At 40.7% G+C, this 20,707-nt stretch overlaps 2 protein-coding genes across 3 annotated transcripts in view; one reads left to right on the top strand and one right to left on the bottom strand.

Annotated features, from left to right (window-relative positions):
• Positions 1–4,639, top strand: part of LOC132111854 (serine/threonine-protein kinase Nek9) — a 22,201-nt gene extending 17,562 nt beyond the window's left edge. Inside the window, exons 21-23 of the mRNA XM_059519486.1 lie at positions 1–72; positions 898–951; positions 3,415–4,639. The exon at positions 1–72 is cut by the window's left edge and continues 21 nt beyond it. Coding sequence (XP_059375469.1) covers positions 1–72; positions 898–951; positions 3,415–3,528 — 240 coding nt within the window. The 3' untranslated portion in view covers positions 3,529–4,639. The remainder of the gene's footprint in view (positions 73–897; positions 952–3,414) is intronic.
• angel1 (angel homolog 1 (Drosophila)) overlaps positions 1–20,707 on the bottom strand; it is a 44,798-nt gene that overhangs the window by 4,810 nt on the left and 19,281 nt on the right. Inside the window, exons 5-10 of one of the 2 annotated variants that reach the window (XM_059519492.1) lie at positions 18,316–18,746; positions 16,961–17,087; positions 16,763–16,873; positions 15,741–15,771; positions 15,068–15,231; positions 9,806–9,966 (exon numbers count right to left, since the gene is read on the bottom strand). In XM_059519492.1, coding sequence (XP_059375475.1) covers positions 9,824–9,966; positions 15,068–15,231; positions 15,741–15,771; positions 16,763–16,873; positions 16,961–17,087; positions 18,316–18,746 — 1,007 coding nt within the window. In that variant the 3' untranslated portion in view covers positions 9,806–9,823. Of the gene's footprint in view, positions 1–9,742; positions 9,967–15,067; positions 15,232–15,740; positions 15,772–16,762; positions 16,874–16,960; positions 17,088–18,315; positions 18,747–20,707 lie in introns of those variants that run through there. The other variant, XM_059519491.1, reaches the window with a different exon arrangement.

Genomic DNA, 20,707 nt, shown 5'->3' with positions numbered 1-20,707 from the left:
GAGCGGATGAACGGCGTGGAGACGGGTCACTCTGAGCAGAGCTGCTGTGGGGCGAGCGTGGAGCTAACACAAGTACGCTTCACACGTCTGACACACGAGACACCTTCTTCAGCACACGCACGACCCCAGAGCCACGTTATTATTACTGTGGGCTCAACATAACAACAAAAACACAACAACTTACATTACTTGAAATAAAATTTATAAAAATGTATTAATTTTTTTTTTTACATATTTATTAAACGTATTTTATTTCATCTAGAGCCTCATTTTTATTTAGATGTCCTAAAATAACTCAAACTTAAAATAAATCAATTAAAACTACAGTATATAGATATTAAGAAATTATATACGGGAGATTAATACATCATCTGAGTATGGTTTGTGAGGAGGACAATATTTGTCTGAGATACAACTATTTGAAAATCTGGAATCTGAGGGAGCAAAAAAAATCTAAATATTGAGAAAATCATCTTTAAAGTTGTTCAAATTAAGTCCTTAGCGATGCATATTACTAATCAAAAATTAAGTTTTTATATATTTACAGTAGGACATTTACGGAATATCTTCATGAACATGATCTTTACTTAATATCCTAATGATTTTTGGCATAAAAGAAAAATCTTGACCCATACAAAGTATTGTTGTCTGTTGATACAAATATACCCCAGAGACATAAAACCTTTGCTCCAGGCTCATATATAGGATGAATTCAGTTTCAGCTCAACAGATCACAATAGTGATACTAAAATAACACAGATGGACACAAACACTGTTTTTCTACACAATATGTAGAAGAGAGAGAGAAGAACCATAGAGAGGCAAAATGTAAGCTCATTTTTGAACAGTGTGTGAAGGTTGAGGAATATGATGATTTGCCTGCCTTTTATCTTACAGCTCAGAGAAACAGTGAACCGACAGGAAGCCCAGATTCAGCTGTTACAGAAACAGGTGAGTTAAATCTTTCTGAGCACTAATAGAGAGACACCTGTGCTGGAAACACTGACAACAAGCAGCTGTGAGACTCATGTCACCACTGTCACCATCTCAGAGGAACACGAATAGATCACCGAGAAATGAACATAAGCTGAAGATGTGTTCACCCTCAGGCCATCCAAGATTAGGATGAGTTTGTTTCTTCATCAGGTTTGTTGAAATGTAGCACTGCATCAGTGTCCCATCAATGGATGCTCTGCAGTGAATGGGTGCCGAGCTGATAAAAACATCACAATAATCCACAGCACTCCAGTCCATCAGTGAACATCTGGAGAAGACACAAGATGAAACAAATCCAGCATTCAGATGATTTTAACTCATAATCCATAATAACACTTCCTCCAGTGAAAAAGTGCATCTGCTGTTGTCTCTCACATCAACATCCAGACACAGATTTGTTTAGAGCTGTTTAAACGCTGCTTGATCTGTGCAGATTTCTCTCCTGATTCAGACCAGAACACTATGGTGTCAGAGTGCAGAGATCAGTAAGGAGACAGCTGTAGGGAAAAGTTGTTCCTGAATCTGCTGGTCCTGGTCCAGAGGCTCCTGAAGCGCCTCCCGGAGGGCAGGAGGTTAAACAGTTCATGGTCAGGGTGAGATGAGTCCTTGAGAATGCTGCAAGCTCGACGTAGACAGCGTTTCCTCTGGATGTCCTCAAGAGCAGGAAGTGGTGTCCCTGTGATGCAACTGGTCAGGATGCTCTCGATCGCACACCGGTAGAAGTTCACCAGGATGGCTGAAGGCAGCTGGTTCTTCTTCAGTGTCCTGAGGAAGAAGAGGCGCTGGTGAGCCTTCTTGACCAGACTGGAGGTGTTTGTGCTCCAGGACAGGTCCTCCGAGAAGGTGGTTCCCAGGAACTTGAAGCTGGAGATACGTTTAACAACCATCCCGTTAATGTGGATGGGGTCATGCGTGCTTCCTTTCTTCTTACTGAAGTCCACAATGAGCTCCTTTGTCTTACTGGTGTTAAGGAGCAGGTTATTATCAGCGCACCATGTGGCCAAATGCTGTAGCTCCTCCCTGTAAGCAGTTTCATCGTTGTTACTGATGAGGCCAATCACCGTGGTGTCATCTGCAAACTTAATGATGGAGTTGGATCCATGCACAGGCTTGCAGTCGTGGGTGTAAAGGGAGCAAAGGAATGGTCTCAGCACACAGCCCTGTGGTACGCCAGTGTTGATTGTGATGGTGGTGGAGCAGGTGTGGCCTGACCGAACATGCTGAGGTCTGTTGGTCAGAAAGTACATAATCCAGTTGCAGAGGGAGGTGTTAATGTCCAGGTCTCCAAGTTTTGTGGTCAGCTTGGAGGGAATGATGGTGTTAAATGCTGAACTGAAGTCAACAAACAACATCCTAACATACGTGTTTTTATGGTCCAGGTGTGTGAGTGCAGAGTGCAGCACTGTGCATACTGCATCCTCTGTGCTCCTATTGCTTCAGTAGGCAAATTGGTGTGGGTGAGAGGCAGTGTGATGGGACATCTGTGGAGGTGAGTTTAAGGGGTTGGTGGTCTGCTGAGGGTGTGATCTTGGTGGCCGTCTGTTGAAGCGAGCATAAAAGTAATTTAGCTCGTAAAGGAAGGAGATGTCCGTGACTGTTGGAGTGGAGTTGCTTGAATTGTAATCGCTGATGATCTGGATGCCCTGCCACATGCGTCGGGGGTCAGAGTTGGAAAAGTGTTCCTCTACCTTCAGCTTGTAGCAGTACTTGGCCTTTTGATGCCCCTTTTCAGGTTAGCCCTGGATTTACTGTAGGCCTGAGCATAATCTGACCTAAAGGCAGTGTTGCGGGCTTTCAGCAGGAGTCACACCTCCTTGTTCATCCATGGCTTCTGATTAGGGTATGTTGTGATCTGTTTTTATAGATGTATAAATATAGGTATAGATGTCAGTGTCCATGTGAGAAGGTGTGGTGGTGGTGGTGGGGGGGCGGCGGGTCATGATGTGTTTGTGTAAACATGATCCAGACTTTTGTCTCCTCTAGCGTGGCAGGAAACATGTTGATGGGATTTGGGGAGCACTGTCTAAAGTTGGCGTGATTAAAATCACCCTCGACTTGTGGATTATTTAGATGTTATTATCAGCTGTTTGGACTCTCATTCTGACGGCACCCATTCACTGCAGAGCATCCATTGATGAGACACTGATGCAGTGCTACATTTCTACAAACCTGATGAAGAAACAAACTCATCCTGATCTCTGATGAACTGAGGGTGAACACATTTACAGCAGATTTTCATTTTTGGCTGAACTGTTCCTTTAGGGGTTGGTCAGATCACTAAAGGATGTAGAATCTAGAAATGGGATCTAGAAATGTGTCATTAGCAGTTTACTATCCCTCAGATCTCATGCTCAGCTGAATGTGTTATTCCAAGCTAACAAGGCATGATTGGTTTTTCTGTAAATGTTTGTTTGTCAGTTCAACGATCAGCAGAAGGAGAACGAGAGACTGTGGAGAGCCATTGAGCGCCTCAGAGCAGACGCTGGACTCCAGGACATCAGTCAAACCCATGGTCCTGCCCTTCAGGAGTGAGAGATCAGTCAACCCTGTTACCAGTGCGTACGGTGTGTTCAGTGCTCAGTCCAGACAGATTCAGGGGGTTTCCTTCGAATCATTAGTGCCTTTTCAAAGTCATAACCAAAGACTGTGTGAGTTCTCTTAATGCTGCTATTGTCAAGCCAAAGCGCTCCGTATCTTTTAGTGTGTGACGCTGAAGTGTGAGTGTTTTATCTGGGAACAGCACTGAAAAACAGCAGTTTAATCAGGAGACAATCCCTCCAGAGTGAATGTAAGAAAAGTGTCATAAACAGTTTTCAGTCCACATGGGTTTTATGCTTTCATGTTTAACATTCAACACCAATTTTTTTTTTTTTTTTACAAATTGAGCTGAAAAGTGCCTCTATGTTAGTTTTCTCCAGAGTATCAGTGTTAATGTCATTTGTACAGTATAGTGTTCTGCGGTTGCGGTCTGTTATTCTCACAGGTTTTGTCTTTCCTATGCAAGCAGGTCTGGTGCGTTTCAAACACAGATTCTTCTGAACACACTTTAAAGCAGTTTGATGTATGAATGTGAAGCTATAGTTTGGTTTATCTGCATCATTGGACGGGACACAGACGTTGCATGTCTGGTTTCTTCTGTACGATGTCTGCTGACTTGCCGAGATGTAAACTAAAGTCCATGTGTCAAGTGAAAGCTTTGGAGTATTTCACATTTAAATGTGAGTGTATTGTGCAAACACACAATGTGTCAAAACTACTGAAATTCTTGCATTTTCATTTCTTTAGCATTCTTTTGAGTATGTTGCCAAATATTGGGGAACGACACCAAGTTTATGCAACTATTATTTGGAGCAAAGGTAAGACGCAGCACTTACACGTCGAGTCTCGGAGACCGATGGCTTTGGGTCAGAGAAACTGCAGTCAGACTCTGTATTGCATTGCATTGACTTTTGCATGTTTTTAAAGCTAATGCAACCAGATTTGTTTTTGTTTGTGTCTTTTATTCAGTTATTCTCCATTTTCTACACTCTGAAATTGAAATTGAGACTTGCTTTTGAGATGTCTTTGTGCTTCATACACCCATATCAGACAATGACTGATGCACATTTTTAATAAATAAAAAAAAGGGTGAGGCTAAATGTCAGACTGATGTTGGGGTCATTTTTGATGTTTTAATGTTTCACAGTACTTCTGATTTGGTTTGGAGTGGCTTTTCTCAAAATCCGTGATGCTTTTTTCAGCATTTTTGTCTGGGAAAAACCCACCAATAATTATGTATTTGTTTAGTCCAGTATGCCTAGCCTACAATTAGCCATACATATTCGAATGCATTCATTTTCTGCAGCAACTAGGTAAGAACAATGTTTTTTTTTTTTTTTTGCTTTATAAACCTTAATTGAAGATGTCTGCACTAATCTTGCGCATGTGCATCAAACCCGGGATTTCGGAGAGTCAACCACGTTTTCAGCGCTGGAAAATGTGAATCATTTTAGCCAATCGGTTCATTCGGACGGTTCATTTCAATGAACCGATTTGCAACTGAGTCGTCACTCAAAAGGGTTCCAAAGTTATCGTAAGGAATGTTACTTTCATTATTTTGTCATAAAATTCTTGTTTAAAACTCTGTTTGTTCATTACTAGGCTCTATGGCTGCGTCAGATGTTGTATTGTCAAACATTATTAGTATTATTATCATTAACATTATGAGCTCAAAAGCATTACCAAAACGTTTTCCGCGTGGACGTACTTAGGTGCGTAACATTAAGTTACACAGATGCTTTAAATGTGTCATCTTTATAAAACTTTATAAATCATCATAATAATTATTAACTGATTAAAATAATGCTAACTCTTAACTCTACTAACTTTAAAAAGTAATAAAACGGCCCCAATCTCAGTTTTACCAAACCATACAGCATGTCTAGTGATACAGACGCTTCGCGAATCGGTTCGACCGGTTCATTAGAACGAGTCGTTCATGAATCGGTCATCACAATCAGCGTCGTGTTATGGGATCCATGCTTCGGTAAGCCGGTGGCCCGGAGCGTACACCGAAAATTCAATGACTGATATATAAACACTTTCTTTATTGGCATTCATGGTCCATGAAGAGACTTAACCGTCCAAACGCTTCTTTATAGTATATATAAAAGAGTTTTTTAGACTATTGAAAAGTTCTTCACATTAAGAAGACATGGTTCTTTTAAGAACTGACCACAGAAAAGGTTCTTAGGGGAACCAAAAATGATCCACTGAGACTGAATCAAGGAGGCCGACTGACCGGCCAGGTCTAAATATCATGGTCTGTCATTAATCAAAATGAATGAGATGTTATTGTCCAGCTGTTAACTCTTCTGTAACCGTGTAGATACAGTACCAAGTGTGCCTACGTTCCAGCCCAACAGCAGTATTCCCCTGTATCTGGAAGCCATACAGAGATACATCTCTTCACACTTGTCTTTCATGGGTTGCTCCTCATGCTCAATGACACGGTTTACAGTCACTGTATGTTTTTCAGTCAGCTGTTCTCATTTTGTTACTGCATACTGTATGAACTTCATTAGTCAGTGCAGAGTTCACTGCTGCAGTAGGATGCTCAACTAGACTCTATTCATTTCACTCTATTCATTTCAGACTAGCTAAATTCATTTCAAGAAATAGTTCACTCAAAAAAATCATATACTTAAAAGTGGGTGGTTTTTGTTACCAAACTCAAAAAGAAAAATAAAATATCTGAGAGAGAGAAAAAAAAAAACATAAAATACAACTTATTTTTCGAGTTCTTTGAAGTCATGATAGTTTTTTGGGATAAACAGTGACATTTAACCCTGTAAAGCCTGATATATAAAAGTCATAATTACATTTTATAGGTTTTGTGTCATACTTAAAACACGCCCTTTACACGCCTCTCAGAACAACGTCATGCAACCCCATCATTTCACCAACAAAGAGAAGTTATCAGAAAACTAATAAGAAATAAGTCACTGGAACATGCGCGATCACACAGGAACATGATAAAAGCGGCCGTGTGTTTGCATGCTTTGTTAAATATTCAAATTCAAAAGCATCAATGTTTTAACTATAGAATAAGTCATACATTGATCATATTGATTTAATTTATCAGGACTCAAAATTAATCACACATAGATACACTTATTTCTATTTTATTTATTTATTTTTAACGCTTATGAAAATAGCCTGCTTATTCAGTCGAGCTCTTTCTGTTTATTTGTAGCCACAGTAGCCATCACATTTAGAATGAATGATAATATCTCTATTTTTATAAAAGCTCCCGAACAAAAACGTTATATTTTTTATGATAGGCAACGTGAGCTAAACTCTCGAGACGAGGCTTGTGACAGATAATATAAGTTTACTAAATAATTACACGATTGTGATAGAGAATAAGAAGCTGACGTCTGATCTATCCTGGTTGCATTTACCATGTTTACTATAGTAACGTTATTAATGTTTAGCGTGCATAATCTTTTACATCGCTTATAAAGATTTCTGCCTTGTTTAGTGATTATAATCTACATCGGATCAAGTTATTTCAAACACTCGCTGCTGAGTAAGAGTGTTTTTTGAACTCAACTGATTTTAAAAAGTCTTTAATGCTAAAGTTATATAGCTGTTATCTTTCTGTAATTATCTGCAGCGCGGACGCTCCCCCTTTGTTCATAACCCCTCCTCTAGCCCCAGCTGGCCCGCTTTGGCTCAAGGTTTTCGTCGGGCCAAAAAACCCTGGCCGTTGGCCCCGGCGAGGCACGATCAAGCCCCGGAAGTGACGGTGGAAACGTGACTGGCCCTGGCACACACTAGCACGCCCGGTTTAAGCTCGCCAGTGGAAACGCGGCTATTGTGTTTGGTGTCCACTTCGGTGCTCTGGGCATCAGCCGCCACGAGGACCTGATGTGCAAACCACTGGAGTAGAAAACGCTCATGGTCAAGGTCAAGATCAGTCATTACGTGTGACACGACCCTCAGAGTGTGGAGCAGATTGAGTGGAAGCATTTGGTGCTGAGCTGATGAAGAGCTGATGAAAGAGTTGGAGAGACACACCCAGGGGATACAAGGTTGAAGGTATAAATAATTTGCCTTCAGTTAAATCATATTACCATTTAGTGTAAGTAACGTGACACTCAGCCAAGTATGGTGACCCATACTCAGAATCCGTGCTCTGCATTTAACCCATCCGAAGTGCACACACACAGCAGTGAACACACACACCGTGAACACACACCCAGAGCAGTGGGCATCATTTATGCTGCGGCACCCGGGAGCAGTTGGGGGTTTGGTGCCTTGATCAAGGCACATGGTATTGCCAGCCCGAGACTCAAACCCACAACCCTAGGTTTAGGAGTCAAACTCTCTAACCACTAGGCCAGATAGTAAATCTGCCTAACTGGTATCTTATTTGGTGCAGAAATGACATGCTTTCATGTAATGTATAGCTGAAGCATGTAATTTCTGCACCAAGTGTAATTGCAAAATGATTGTTTCCGAACAGGTTTCCCAAACACTCCTATGACCATTTTCTAGGCTGTTTTTTGAAAACACGTATCTCGGTCTTATTATTTTTATTTAGTAGTAAAAAAATTTGCAACATCCACTGATTAATGATGTTGTGAACTCCCAGCATGTTTGTAAAAGATTTCTGGGATTCCAGCACAAGCGCAACATAGTTTCCTGTCATCTGCATAATTAATAAATCAAACATGTTTTCAAACTACCACAGTATTTAAAACACCAATGAGTAAATGATCAGAAGTTGTTTCCAGCATTTAGAGAAGACTTTTCACCTAGAATGTCAAATAAATTTGGTGTAAATGTAAAATGGACCTACTACAGAGCCTTGTGGCACTCCATACTCAGTTTGTGTTAAATAATTTTTAGTTTTAAAACATGAAAGCTGATATTAGCACGAGGGTTATGCTGGTGAACATTTTATCATACAAAGTGAAAGTATTAACGCAGCATTAACGGTGCATATTCTCTCAGAGACTAATCTACTTCAACTTTTCTTCACTCATCAGATTTTAATCTGAGCTACAACAGAGCAAAAGTGCTTGCATTTGACTCTCTAGTGAATGTGTCAGCTGTTTCTGATGGCTCCAGAACATGATGTGTGTGATGAACACATGTTGCTTTTGTTAATAATTCACTTTAACGTCACGGCACTGAATGTTGTTCATACACTCACTGACTATTTTGTGACACTTGAAACTGAAATGTACAATAAATTGTCTATACACTGTTTTTGACAAATGAGAAATATGTTGTTTCCTTCGTGTGACATCCTACTCATTACTTACAAAATATTCTAAGTATATATTACATAATTATAAACATAGTAATCTTCCAATAATTATAGTTAAGTCAAGGAGCGATATCTGCTCCACCAAAATGGTTTTCATTTGCATTTTTTACCTTTATCATAAATTCTCATTTATAATGCCCTTCTTTTCTAACTGTATTAAACATAATGCATCAATGTTATATTTTTAAATGTAATGAATACATTCAATAAGAAAATATTACCACTTCAGGTTAAGGTTCCATTAAATAATGCATTAACAATGAGTTATATATTTGTTTTATTAACAAGTATTAACATTAGTTAAAATACACCTGTTCATGTCAGTTCAGGTTCATTAAATAATAATTTTAATAATGTAACCTGAAGATGAAAAAAATGGTAACTATCTATTAACTAAGATAGTTCACTTATCTCACAAATAGCCAGAACCAGTAGTTCACATCTTAACAATGATTTCTGAATTTTACCATCAATATTTTGTGCCCAGTAACTGAAATCTGGTGCATATTTGCACACTTACACTCTTCAGAGCACCACTGATTTACTTTGACCTTCTCCAAACCTCTTTCACCATTGAAAGCAGTTGCTTTTTCTTCATTCTCATTTATGTACCGATAAGTTTTTCAATAGAATGACCACAATATAAGATCATGTGATGTGGATGTACAAACCCAGTCATCTTGATTTTTTTCTTCTGTTCTTCTTGTTCAATCAGCAAAAACAACAGCAGCAGCACATGTAGGTATTTATTACGCTCAGTTCAAAATATAAATTCAAACCCAAAACAAAACAAATAGAAAACTCTGTCATAAATGCGTGTAACTGCAATCTGATTATGAAGAACATCAACCATAAACAGTGCATCGTATTTCCTCGCATCAAACGTCATGCTGGAGAATATTTCACACGCACAAACACTCGTTCTGTTTTCTTTTTTTTTTACAATTCAATTATAAGGCCATGAAAATGATAAAGACGAGCAGTCCTTACATTCGTCAAAAGTTGGGGTCAGACAGGAGGAAGCTGGAGCTTGACGATCAGACTGAGATGATCAGAGGGAAAGGCTTCGTTAGGAAGTCCTCGCAGAGACCAGAGATCAGCCTCTGACAGCAGAGACAGACGACCCAGCAGCTTCAGTCCTGCAGCACGCTCTGTCAACACACAGATGACTGTCACTCAACAGAATCAGATCTGATGCATCAGGCTTTCATGGATCAGACAGTCTAATACAGTGAGAAAATGGAGGAAAACATCAGCTCGGTTTTATTCAGAGACTCAAATTGAGGAAAAATATGCAGTAAGAAGAAATTATCATGCTTTATCATGCTTGTAAATAATGAGATGTTTATAACAGTAGAACAGATACTAATATAAACTGATGTACAGTATATTTGAGTCTGTGCTCTATATCTCCAGTAATGTGTCTCAGTAAGATGAGATGTAAATGATCCGCACATATAACACAGTGATGGAGAGCTGAAGAAATCAAGGCTCCTCAGAAGATGTGAGATGTTCTGGAGGCTTGTGAAGATCATTCCTCCGCTGAGGAACAGTGAAAGTAAAGCTTCTGGAAACAAACGCTCCTCAAAAGATCCTGAGGATCAGATTTGAGACTCTAAAACATGATTGATGGAGAATCAAGTAAAGCTGAGCTGCTTCAGTCCAGTAAGAGTTCATCTGGAGATATTACTGACCTTATTCTGACCTTTACTTGATCACAATCAGACAAGATTTGACACGAGCTGAAGCTGGACGCTTGTACAGTTACACTAGAAGAGCTTTGACTGGATAAAACACTTTAAATCCAGGGTTCCTCAATTAGTTTTTCACTAGGGGCCGAATTATGTAAACGATACTAAGACCAAGGCCACTGATAGATATATACAGTACAGACCAAAAGTTTGGACACACCTTATCATTCAAAGAGTTTTCTTTATTTTCATGACTATGAAAATTGTAGATGAGTTGAAAGGAGTTAAAAGTGTGAGTTTGAATATTATTTTGTGACGTGACATTCAGCCAAGTATGGTGACCCATACTCAGAATTTGTGCTCTGCATTTAACCCATCCGAAGTGCACACACACAGAGCAGTGAACACACACACACACACTGTGAGCACACACCCAGAGCAGTGGGCATCATTTATGCTGCGGCGCCCGGGGAGCAGTTGGGGGTTCGATGCCTTGCTCAAGGGCAGCTCAGTCGTGGTATTTAAGGTGGAGAGAGAACTGTACATGCACTCCCCCCACCCACAATTCCTGCCGGCCCGGGACTCGAACTCACAACCTTTCGATTGGGAGTCCGACTCTCTAACCATTAGGCCCTGACTACCCCGGAATTTTTTTTTTTATTTTTTTTTTTAAGTGACGTATTTTTTGTGTGATCTTTATAGCTATAGTAAAAGCAACAATAAATATTTTCCCTCAGATCTTGAAAATAAATTATTGCTAAAACAAACTCATGTTAAAACTGTTAACTCACTGTGAACTAACATCCATAACAAAGATGGTAACTCATCACTCACTCAAAACTGTTCAGTCCATTTACATATGAATCATGTATTTTTAGTGTCCACTTTTCTTTACTCCACATTACTCCAATGTTTGTACTGACCCATCGTACATCTACACTAGACACGACAAAGCATTGCAAATCATTTAAAAGTTCTGTCAGCACGTCATAAATAGAACGATTCAGCAGTTTTCTGTCGGGGATTTGTCGCTCCGCGCTGCTCCACATCGAGTGTAGACAGCATCATTGATTATAATAAGTTCTGTTGTATTTTGTTGCGTCGCACTGCAACGCTCGTATCCGGTGTGGACACAATCTAAGGAAATGCCGCATCATGATGCAGTGTTTTAAATTTTATGCCACTTTATTTGAAATTAGCATGGGCCAAACATTTTTCTCTGGCGTGCCGTATGTGGCCCACAGGCCATCTATTGAGGACCCCTGCTCTAAACTATCAATCAGAGACAGAAGACACGAGGAGACTGTGAAGAGATGGACCAGCGAAACAGAGCATATATATGGACTTATTTAACATTCAACAATGATAAGCCATGGTTTACAGCAAAACTCAAACACCTTCGTCAGGCCAAAGAGGATGCCTACAGAAATGGGGACACAGTCTTGAACAATCAGGCCACGAACACTGAACAAAGAGATTAGAGCGGCTAAAAAGACCTACGCTAAGAAGTTGGAAGACCAGTTTACTTCCAACGACTCAACTTCAGTGTGGAGAGGACTGAGAGCCATCACAAACTACAAGACACCATCCCCCTGCACTGAGGCTAATCAACGACTTGCTAACAACCTTGTAACGCATTAAATCTTCCTAATTACGGAAAGGAGGAGGCGGAAACCGGCGAACAATCAAATCAAACTTTAATAATCAAAATAAACACAAAACAGCGCTACAGCCCCTCACAGCCGACTGCCGCGTAAAAACAAAACCAAATCTACAACAAACTAAAATGTGGGTCCTCTCTCGTCTGTCACTGTCGTCGCTCCTGTTTTATATCCTTCCATCTCCTCCGTGGGACTCGAGACCACCGGTGGGTCGAGCAGGTGTCGCTCATCTCCAATCACTCCTCCGTCCTCGCCCCGCCCCACTCACCACATACCCCCATCGCCCCTCGCAGGCCGGGGGGTACTCCCGAGACTGCACTCTACTGCCCCCCCCCCCTCCGGGGGGGACCGCTCACGGTGACCTGCGGGAACCTGGGGGTAAGGACAGGCGAGGCGAGAGAAAAGGAGATGGAAGGATGAGGAGCGACAGAGACGAGAGAGGGGAGAGAGGAGCAAAATGAAAAAAAAAAAATTCCGGTTCCCAGACACGCTGCCACTCGACCCTTCACCAGCTGGGTGATCTCCTCCGCGGTGCCTGGCGGTGGCACGGGACGGCCCTCGGCGGACGGCACGACACTCCTCCGCCGCCCGGTGGACGGCGACGGCTCCTCCGGTTTTGGGCAGCCGGCAGGAGTCCCCCATTCCCCGCTCCTCCCCATCATGGCGGATGGCAACAGGCTCCGGCTCTCTAGCGAACGGCGCCGACTCCTCCGTTCCCTCACGGACGGCAGGCGCCCCTCCACATCACGGGCGGCCGGCAGCGAGCTCGCCCGTCCCCGGCAACTCACTCCAGCCCACCGCCTCGAGCGTCCATGGCGGCACACTCCTCGCCTGCTCGATGGCACCGCGGATTCACCACAGCAGCGAGGGATATTCAGCAGCGCGTCCCTCCTTCTCCCGGGCTTCGGCATCACTGTAACGCATTAAATCTTCCTAATTACGGATTACGATCTTCAACAGATCTCTGGAGTTGTGTGAAGTGCCTTCCTGCTTCAAATGCTCCACCATAATCCCCATTCCAAAGAAACCCAAGATAACAGGACTTAACGACTACAGACCTGTGGCTCTAACATCTGTCGTCATGAAGTCGTTTGAAAAACTGGTTCTGGCTTATATGAAGGACATCACTGGACCCTTACTGGACTGGACTTATGTGAGAATCCTGTTTGTGGACTTTAGTTCGGCTTTTAACACCGTCATCCCAACAGTTTGCAGACAACACTACAGTCATCGGCCTCATCCAGGACGGTGATGAGTCTGTTTACAGACAGGAGGTTGAGCAGCTGGCTGTCTGGTGTCTGGTCTTCACAACCTGGAGCTGAACACGCTCAAAACAGTGGAGATGACTGTGGACTTTAGGAGAAACCCCCCTGCACTTTCCCCACTCACCATCATGAACAGCACTGTGGCTGCAGTGGAGTCATTCAGATTCCTGGGAACCACCATCTCTCAGGACCTGAAGTGGGACAATCACATTGGCTCCATTGTGAAAAAGCCCATCAAAGGTTGTACTTCCTTCGCCAGCTGAGGAAGTTTAACCTGCCACAGGAGCTGCTGAAACAGTTCTACTCAGCCATCATTGAGTCTGTCCTGTGTATTTCAATTACTGTCTGGTTTGGTTCAGCTACAAAATCAGATATCAGAAGACTACAGAGAACTGTTCGGACTGCCGAACACTGCTCCCCTGCCCACCCTTCAAGAACTGTATACATCCAGAGTGAGGAAAAGGGCTCAGAAAATCACTCTGGATCCCTCACATCCAAGTCACCCCATCTTTGAACTTTTGCCATCTGGCCGGTGCTACAGAGCCGCAAATACAAGAACAGTCAGGCACAAGAACAGTTTCTTCCCCCAGGCAATCTACCTCATGAACAGTTAAATGTTCCCCACTTATAAGGATATTGCACATTTTTATTGCATAAGCATATTTATTTGTTACCCCTCCATCCTAGTACATCCCTGCATCTTACTCAATCCTATTCCATTATCATTTATACCACAATTGTTTATACACTTATTTATTAGCCTAATATATATATTTTTTTGTCTGTGTGTTGTGGTCTCTGTTTACTGGAAGCTTATGTCACTAAAACAAATTCCTTGTATGCGCAAGCATACTTGGCAATAAAGCTCTTTCTGATTCTGATTTCTGATTCTCTGGCGGGCCGGATGTGGTCCACAGGCCGTCTATTGAGGACCCCTGCTCTAAACTATCAATCAGAGACAGAAGACACCTGGAGACTGCGTGTGAAACAGGTTTAACAGCAGAGTACTAATCATGTTCATCATTCAGAGCCTTAGAAACTTGCTTTTTGCTATATTTGTTCGCTAGATAACAATCTTTAATGATTTTAATAGCCAAACGTGTAAACGATGATTAAACACCAATGAAATAGATAATGTCAGAATAACAATGTTTGGTTCAGTGATATTTTAGTATCGAGATCATACTTTAACTTTGTAATTATATTAAATGTGATTTTATTTCTGTATTTTTTTTGCTTTCATGTTTTATTTTAACAGTATTTCTGTTGTTTTTACAAAAAACTAAACAAAAAAACATTTTTTTTTTCTGTTGTTTTTAAATTGTCTATAAAATGTTTAAATGTCTATAAAATACAATACCTTGTAGTTTCCGTTATTTTTCAGTTATTTTAGTACATCAACTTGAAAATGAAAATAATATCAAAATGATACATTTTGCCTTTGTTATTTTTGTTTTATTTTTATTTATTTTTTTATTTTTTGTTTTAGTTGTACTTTACTATAATAATGCTGGTTTTATTTGATAATGAAGATGAGACTAGCACTCCAGAGATATTTGCAGCATTTAAAGCAGCTGATGTTCCTGGGCTCATGTGAAGTGAGATAACAGCTGATTCAGATTCACTGCGCATCACCTTCAGCTGCAGCAGAGCCGGTCCTGCGGGTGGAGAAGAAGATGTAGTCCACCATCGCTCCTCCCTCAGAGTTCAGAGTGCTGACCACAGCCGTCTGCGTCTCAGGCTGGACGTGACTGTAAGCAGACCTCAGGCTCAGCTCGTGATGTAACGTGCGTCTGAACCTGCCAAACACCAGATCTGATGTGAGGAACCTCATGTGACCCGCTGCAGGACACTCATGTTTCTCCACAGAGATTTATCAAACCAGAAAGTAGCAACCAGATGAAAAAAAAATACTTGATAAAGTATTTGAAATAATAGAAGGCAACCCAGAGAGCAACATAGTGTTGGCCCAGATCCGGCCCACATGTGGCCCGCGTGAAATCCATGCAGGCCTGATGTGGGACAGATGTAGGTCAGATCTGGGCCGAAACTGCTTGCTGTCTGGGAACACTACAAGACTATTTACTTCAATCCCCTGAACCACTTCAAATGCACTGCCTAACTGAATCAAAAATGATGGTACAAAAGAAAATTACTCAGACTTCTGATTAGACGTATAAAAAAACAATATATTTTATAGTTTACTGCAAGATATTCAAATATAAACACAATATACTCTGTCACATGATTCTGCTCGATGGATCAGGATTACGGTTAGTGTAGTTCTTCAATGCATCAGCCAACTCACCTTGGGCCAAACACGTCCATGTCTCCTGGGTCTGTAAAAAACAAGAGTATATTTCAGGAAGCACACACGACTGCAAACACCTCAGACACATGCAGAAGTTGGGTTGAAGCTCTGGGCTGCACCAGCCATCTGCAAGTTATTAAACTGAAAAGTAAAAGCCACACTAAAGGCTTAGTAACTACTAGTTAGTTAGTTTTTAACTAACTCCGTACTTGTTGCAAAAGTTCTCTTTTCTCAACAGAATGCAGCTAGAAGGTCGTAAGCTCTGTGTGAAGTAAAGCATAGTCATATAATATGATCTTTACCTTCAATGAAAGGATTCGTTGTTGAGTGATGAGTGATAACATACATGTTTACGGTGTTTATAATGTCTGTGAACGTTCTGTTTTATTTACTGGTATTATTTCTGAATGTAATGATAAAATATGGTCGATATGACTCATTTGTTTTGTTTTCTCTCAGCAATGTAATTTTGACCTGCCAGTAGCATAAATCTAGCCACTATGTTAAGACTGTCTAAACAACTAATTAGACCAACTACCGTATTTTCCGGACTATAAGTCGCACTTTTTTTCATAGTTTGGCTGGTCCTGCGACTTATAGTCAGATGCGACTTATTTATCAAAATTAATTAGACATGAACCAAGAGAAATTAACTAACAGAAAACATTACATAGAGTGCCTTCTCGCGGCTGTAGACGGTAATGTTTTCTTTTGGTTCTTGGGTCTAAATAAATGCGACTTATAGTCCGGTGCGACTTATATATGTTTTTTTCCTCGGCATGACGTATTTTTGGACTGATGCGACTTATACTCAGGTGCGACTTATAGTCCGAAAAATACGGTAACAGTTAACCAAGGGTTAATGAGTCTGATTTTTTTTTTACTCAAATTAGTTCAGTCAAAACATGGCATACACACATTAAGTTTCAGCTAAGTTTAAAGGTGCAATGCTCAAATAGTTAGTAGTGTGTAAATTGTAACGCAGTGCCAGGTTACTTTAAAACTAGTAAGTGTATCACCTGGTGTTCTGTCAGAGACTCCTGGTATGAGCTCCAGATCAGCAGGACGCACACACGCCGCCGGACTGTATCGCAGCTGACACAGAAACTCAGCACTGTACTGCCGTTTATCTACAGGAAACATACAGCTATGAGCTAAATTAAACACATGCATGCTGGGAATCCAATTCAAGGGGTGAAATGTGAGCTTGCGCTGACCTGAAGCTGTGCTCTGTGTGTCAGAACTGTACTGACAGTCGTCACTGATGCCGAGGCTGTTGGGCCACAAGGGGGCGAAAAGCCTCGTGTGATGGACTTTATACGACAAATCCACCTGACCTGAAACCTGCAAGAGCACACACTCCATTCACAACACTGTCCAAATACAACACCAAGACTGGGACAACCACACACACATTACCTCAACAGAGTTATGTTCGCTGGAAAACATAAAGCATGGCTTTCATTTTCAAAAATACTGTATAATCTAGTGAATGAGAACCTCTACATCTCCTTTGATTTATTTTAGTTTTTATCAGGACCTTGATAAGTGTAAAAACAGATTCACATTATGAAGCACTTAAATTCAATACTAAAGACTCAAAACAGTCACACTAATACTACAAAATCGATCAGTGTTATCTGCGTTGCTTCAGAAGACTTGGCATAAATGTCATATGGATAGTCACTTTTGGAGCTTGTAAGTTTTGGACCCTGTGTCGACTTTATAATGTGGACAAAAATAGCAGAAAGAATCTGAATGTCTTTTGTTGTGCAATGCTCTATATTTATGTACTGATCTCAGCCATGTAAGTAAAGCTGAATCACTAATGGATAACATTTCTACCATCACACAGTACACTATGGCATCTTACTGTCTGATGTAATTTATCAGTGATGTTCAGGTGATGTGCCACAGACAACAGCGGGAAAAATGAAAGTGGAAGGTAATTATCAAATAAAATGACAAAGAAATCATGTAGAGTTAGAATAGCAAAATAAATAGACTGATCGACACTAATAACACTAACATATTTTTGACAATCTCTTAGAAGAACAAAACCAATATTTAAAACTCTTAATCAATACAAAAACACTCGATATTCAAGTCTCTTAACAGAACAAAACCGATGAATATTTAAATCGCTTAATACAACAAAACAGACTGATATTTATTAATCACATGATATAACAAAGCAACTGATATTTTAATCTCTTACTAGAATAAAACCACCAATATTTTAATATTTTACTAGAACAAGCCTGGCCGATGTTTAAATCACTTAATATAACAAAACAACTGATATTTAAATCTCATAATAGAAAACAACCGATGTTTATATGTTTCTATACAAATAGACTAGACCTGTCCAACATTCCTATTCAGTCTACAGAGTATATGCCGCTAATATTGATAAATTAAATGTTTTATATTGATAAATTAATTGTCTGATTTCCAGAATACTCTTAGTTCATTCTGATATATAATGTTGTGACTGTGTTGGGTTTTCAGTATGTAATGTAGGACCGCTGTTTGTCCTGCTGTCATATAAGACTGTAACCGGGTCACTCACCATCCAGGCAGGTAACCCGTGGTAGTACAGCTGTCCGGTGGTGATAAAATTCCACAGAGGACTGTTGGGTAAAGCGTTAAAGTCCCCACATAAAACCACCTCACAGTGTCTTCCTTCACTCCTGCATTTCTTGATCATGGTGTCGATCTCAGCAAACATGATGGCCAGCTGGGCGAGCTTCACATCTCCTCTCCTGGGGTTGAACAGTAGGTGTGTGTTGGCCACACATATGGGGCTGAACGCTTCATTCTGCCCTGCCGTCGGCTGAAGGAGCAGCACGATGCCCACGTTATCACGATCCAACAGCTCACAGTCTGATCTGCGAAACTCCAGCAGATTGATGGAAAGCTGGGAAAAGCGATTGCTGCGATAACACACTGCACATCCGTCTGTTTTAGTGCCGGTGCGTTGTTTGTAGATGCAGGTGTAACCTAGGTAAAAAAAAAATCAATTAATAATTGTTACAAACAGGAAACAACATCTGAACACACCTGCAAATTCACAACTTGCCATGAGCCTGACTGATTTCAACATATAAACAAAGCTCTCAAATCTTATTTCCAGTCTTGCATGTTAAAACTTCCATTTGGATTTGATGACTTAGCAAATACAAAATGAAAATGATGTCTGATTTGTTGTACCCTTTTCATACTGCATTTGGAAGCATGGAATGCAATTTATTACTAGATTTGCAATACAGGACACTAAATAAATTATACAAATACTACAGGTGCTGGTCACATAAATAGAATATCGTCAAAAAGTTGATTATAATAATTCCATTAAAAAAGTGAAACTTGTAGATTATATTCATTCATTACACACAGAATTATATATTTCAAATGTTTATTTCTTTTAATTTTGATGATTATAACTTACAACTAAGGAAAATTCCAAATTCAGTATCTCAGAAAATTAGAATATTACTTAAGACCAAAACAAAGAAAGGATTTTTAGAAATCTTGGCCAACTGAAAATTATGAAAATGAAAAGTATGCAGCAATGCGGCGTGGCATGGAGTCGATCAGTCTGTGGCACTGCTCAGGTGTTATGAGAGCCCAGGTTGCTCTGATAGTGGCCTTCACCTCTTCTGCATTCTTGGCTCTGGCATATCACATCTTCCTCTTCACAATACCCCACAGATTTTCTATGGGGTTAAGGTCAGGCGAGTTTGCTGGTCAATTAAGAACAGGGATACCATGGTCCTTAAACCAGGTACTGAAAGCTTTGGCACTGTGTGCAGGTGCCAAGTCCTGTTGGAGAATGAAATCTGCATCTCCATAAAGTTGGTCAGCAGCAGGAAGCATGAAGTGCTCTAAAACTTCCTGGTATACAGCTGTGTTAACCTTTGACCTCAGAAAACACAGTGGACCAACACCAGCAGATGACATGACACCCCAAACCATCACTGACTGTGGAAACTTTACACTGGACCTCAAGCAACGTGGATTGTGTGCCTCTCCTCTCTTCCTCCAGACTCTGGGACCCTTTCATCGGAGAACATAACTGTGGTCCACTCAGCAGCAGTCCAGTCCTTTCTGAAGCGAGACGCTTCTGACGCTGTCTGTTGTTCAAGAGTGGCTTGACACCAGGAGTGCGACAGCTGAAACCCATGTCTTGCATATGTCTGTGTGTAGTGGTTCTTGAAGCACTGACTCCAGCTGCAGTCCACTCTTTGTGAATCTCCCCCACATTTTTGAATGGGTTTTGTTTCACAATCCTCTCCAGGGTGTGGTTATCCCTATTGCTTGTACACTTTTTTTCTGCCACATCTTTTCCTTCCCTTTGCCTCTCTATTAATGTGCTTGGACACAGAGCTCTGTGAACAGCCAGCCTCTTTTGCAATGACCTTTTGTGTCTTGCCCTCCATGTGCAAGGTGTCAATGGTCGTCTTTTGGACAACTGTCAAGTCAGCAGTCTTCCCCATGATTGTGTAGCCTACAGAACTAGACTGAGAGACAATTTAAAGGCTTTGCAGGTGTTTTGAGTTAATTAGCTGATTAGAGTGTGACACCAGGTGTCTTCAATATTGAACCTTTTCACAATATTCTAATTTTCTGAGATACCGAATTTGGTAATCATCAAAATTAAAAGAAATAAATATTTGATATATATCCATCTGTGTGTAATGAATGAATATAATATACAAGTTTCACTTTTTTAATGGATTTAGTGAAATCAACATTTTGATTATATTCTAATTATATGACCAGCACCTGTATAAGCATACCCAACTTTATCTGCATACATAAAGTACACTTATTTGAAGCAATATATATTATACAGCAAATCTCAACTGCCTGATTGCTTGTATCCTCACAAATTGTGAACTATATTATCACCCACTTTGACTTGATATGTCTTTATCTAAGCATTGGGTTCTTTTTCTTTT

Source organism: Carassius carassius, chromosome 31 (genome assembly GCF_963082965.1).
Source record: "Carassius carassius chromosome 31, fCarCar2.1, whole genome shotgun sequence".
Lineage (NCBI taxonomy): Eukaryota > Metazoa > Chordata > Actinopteri > Cypriniformes > Cyprinidae > Carassius > Carassius carassius.
This window is presented reverse-complemented; position numbering and strand designations above follow the sequence as displayed.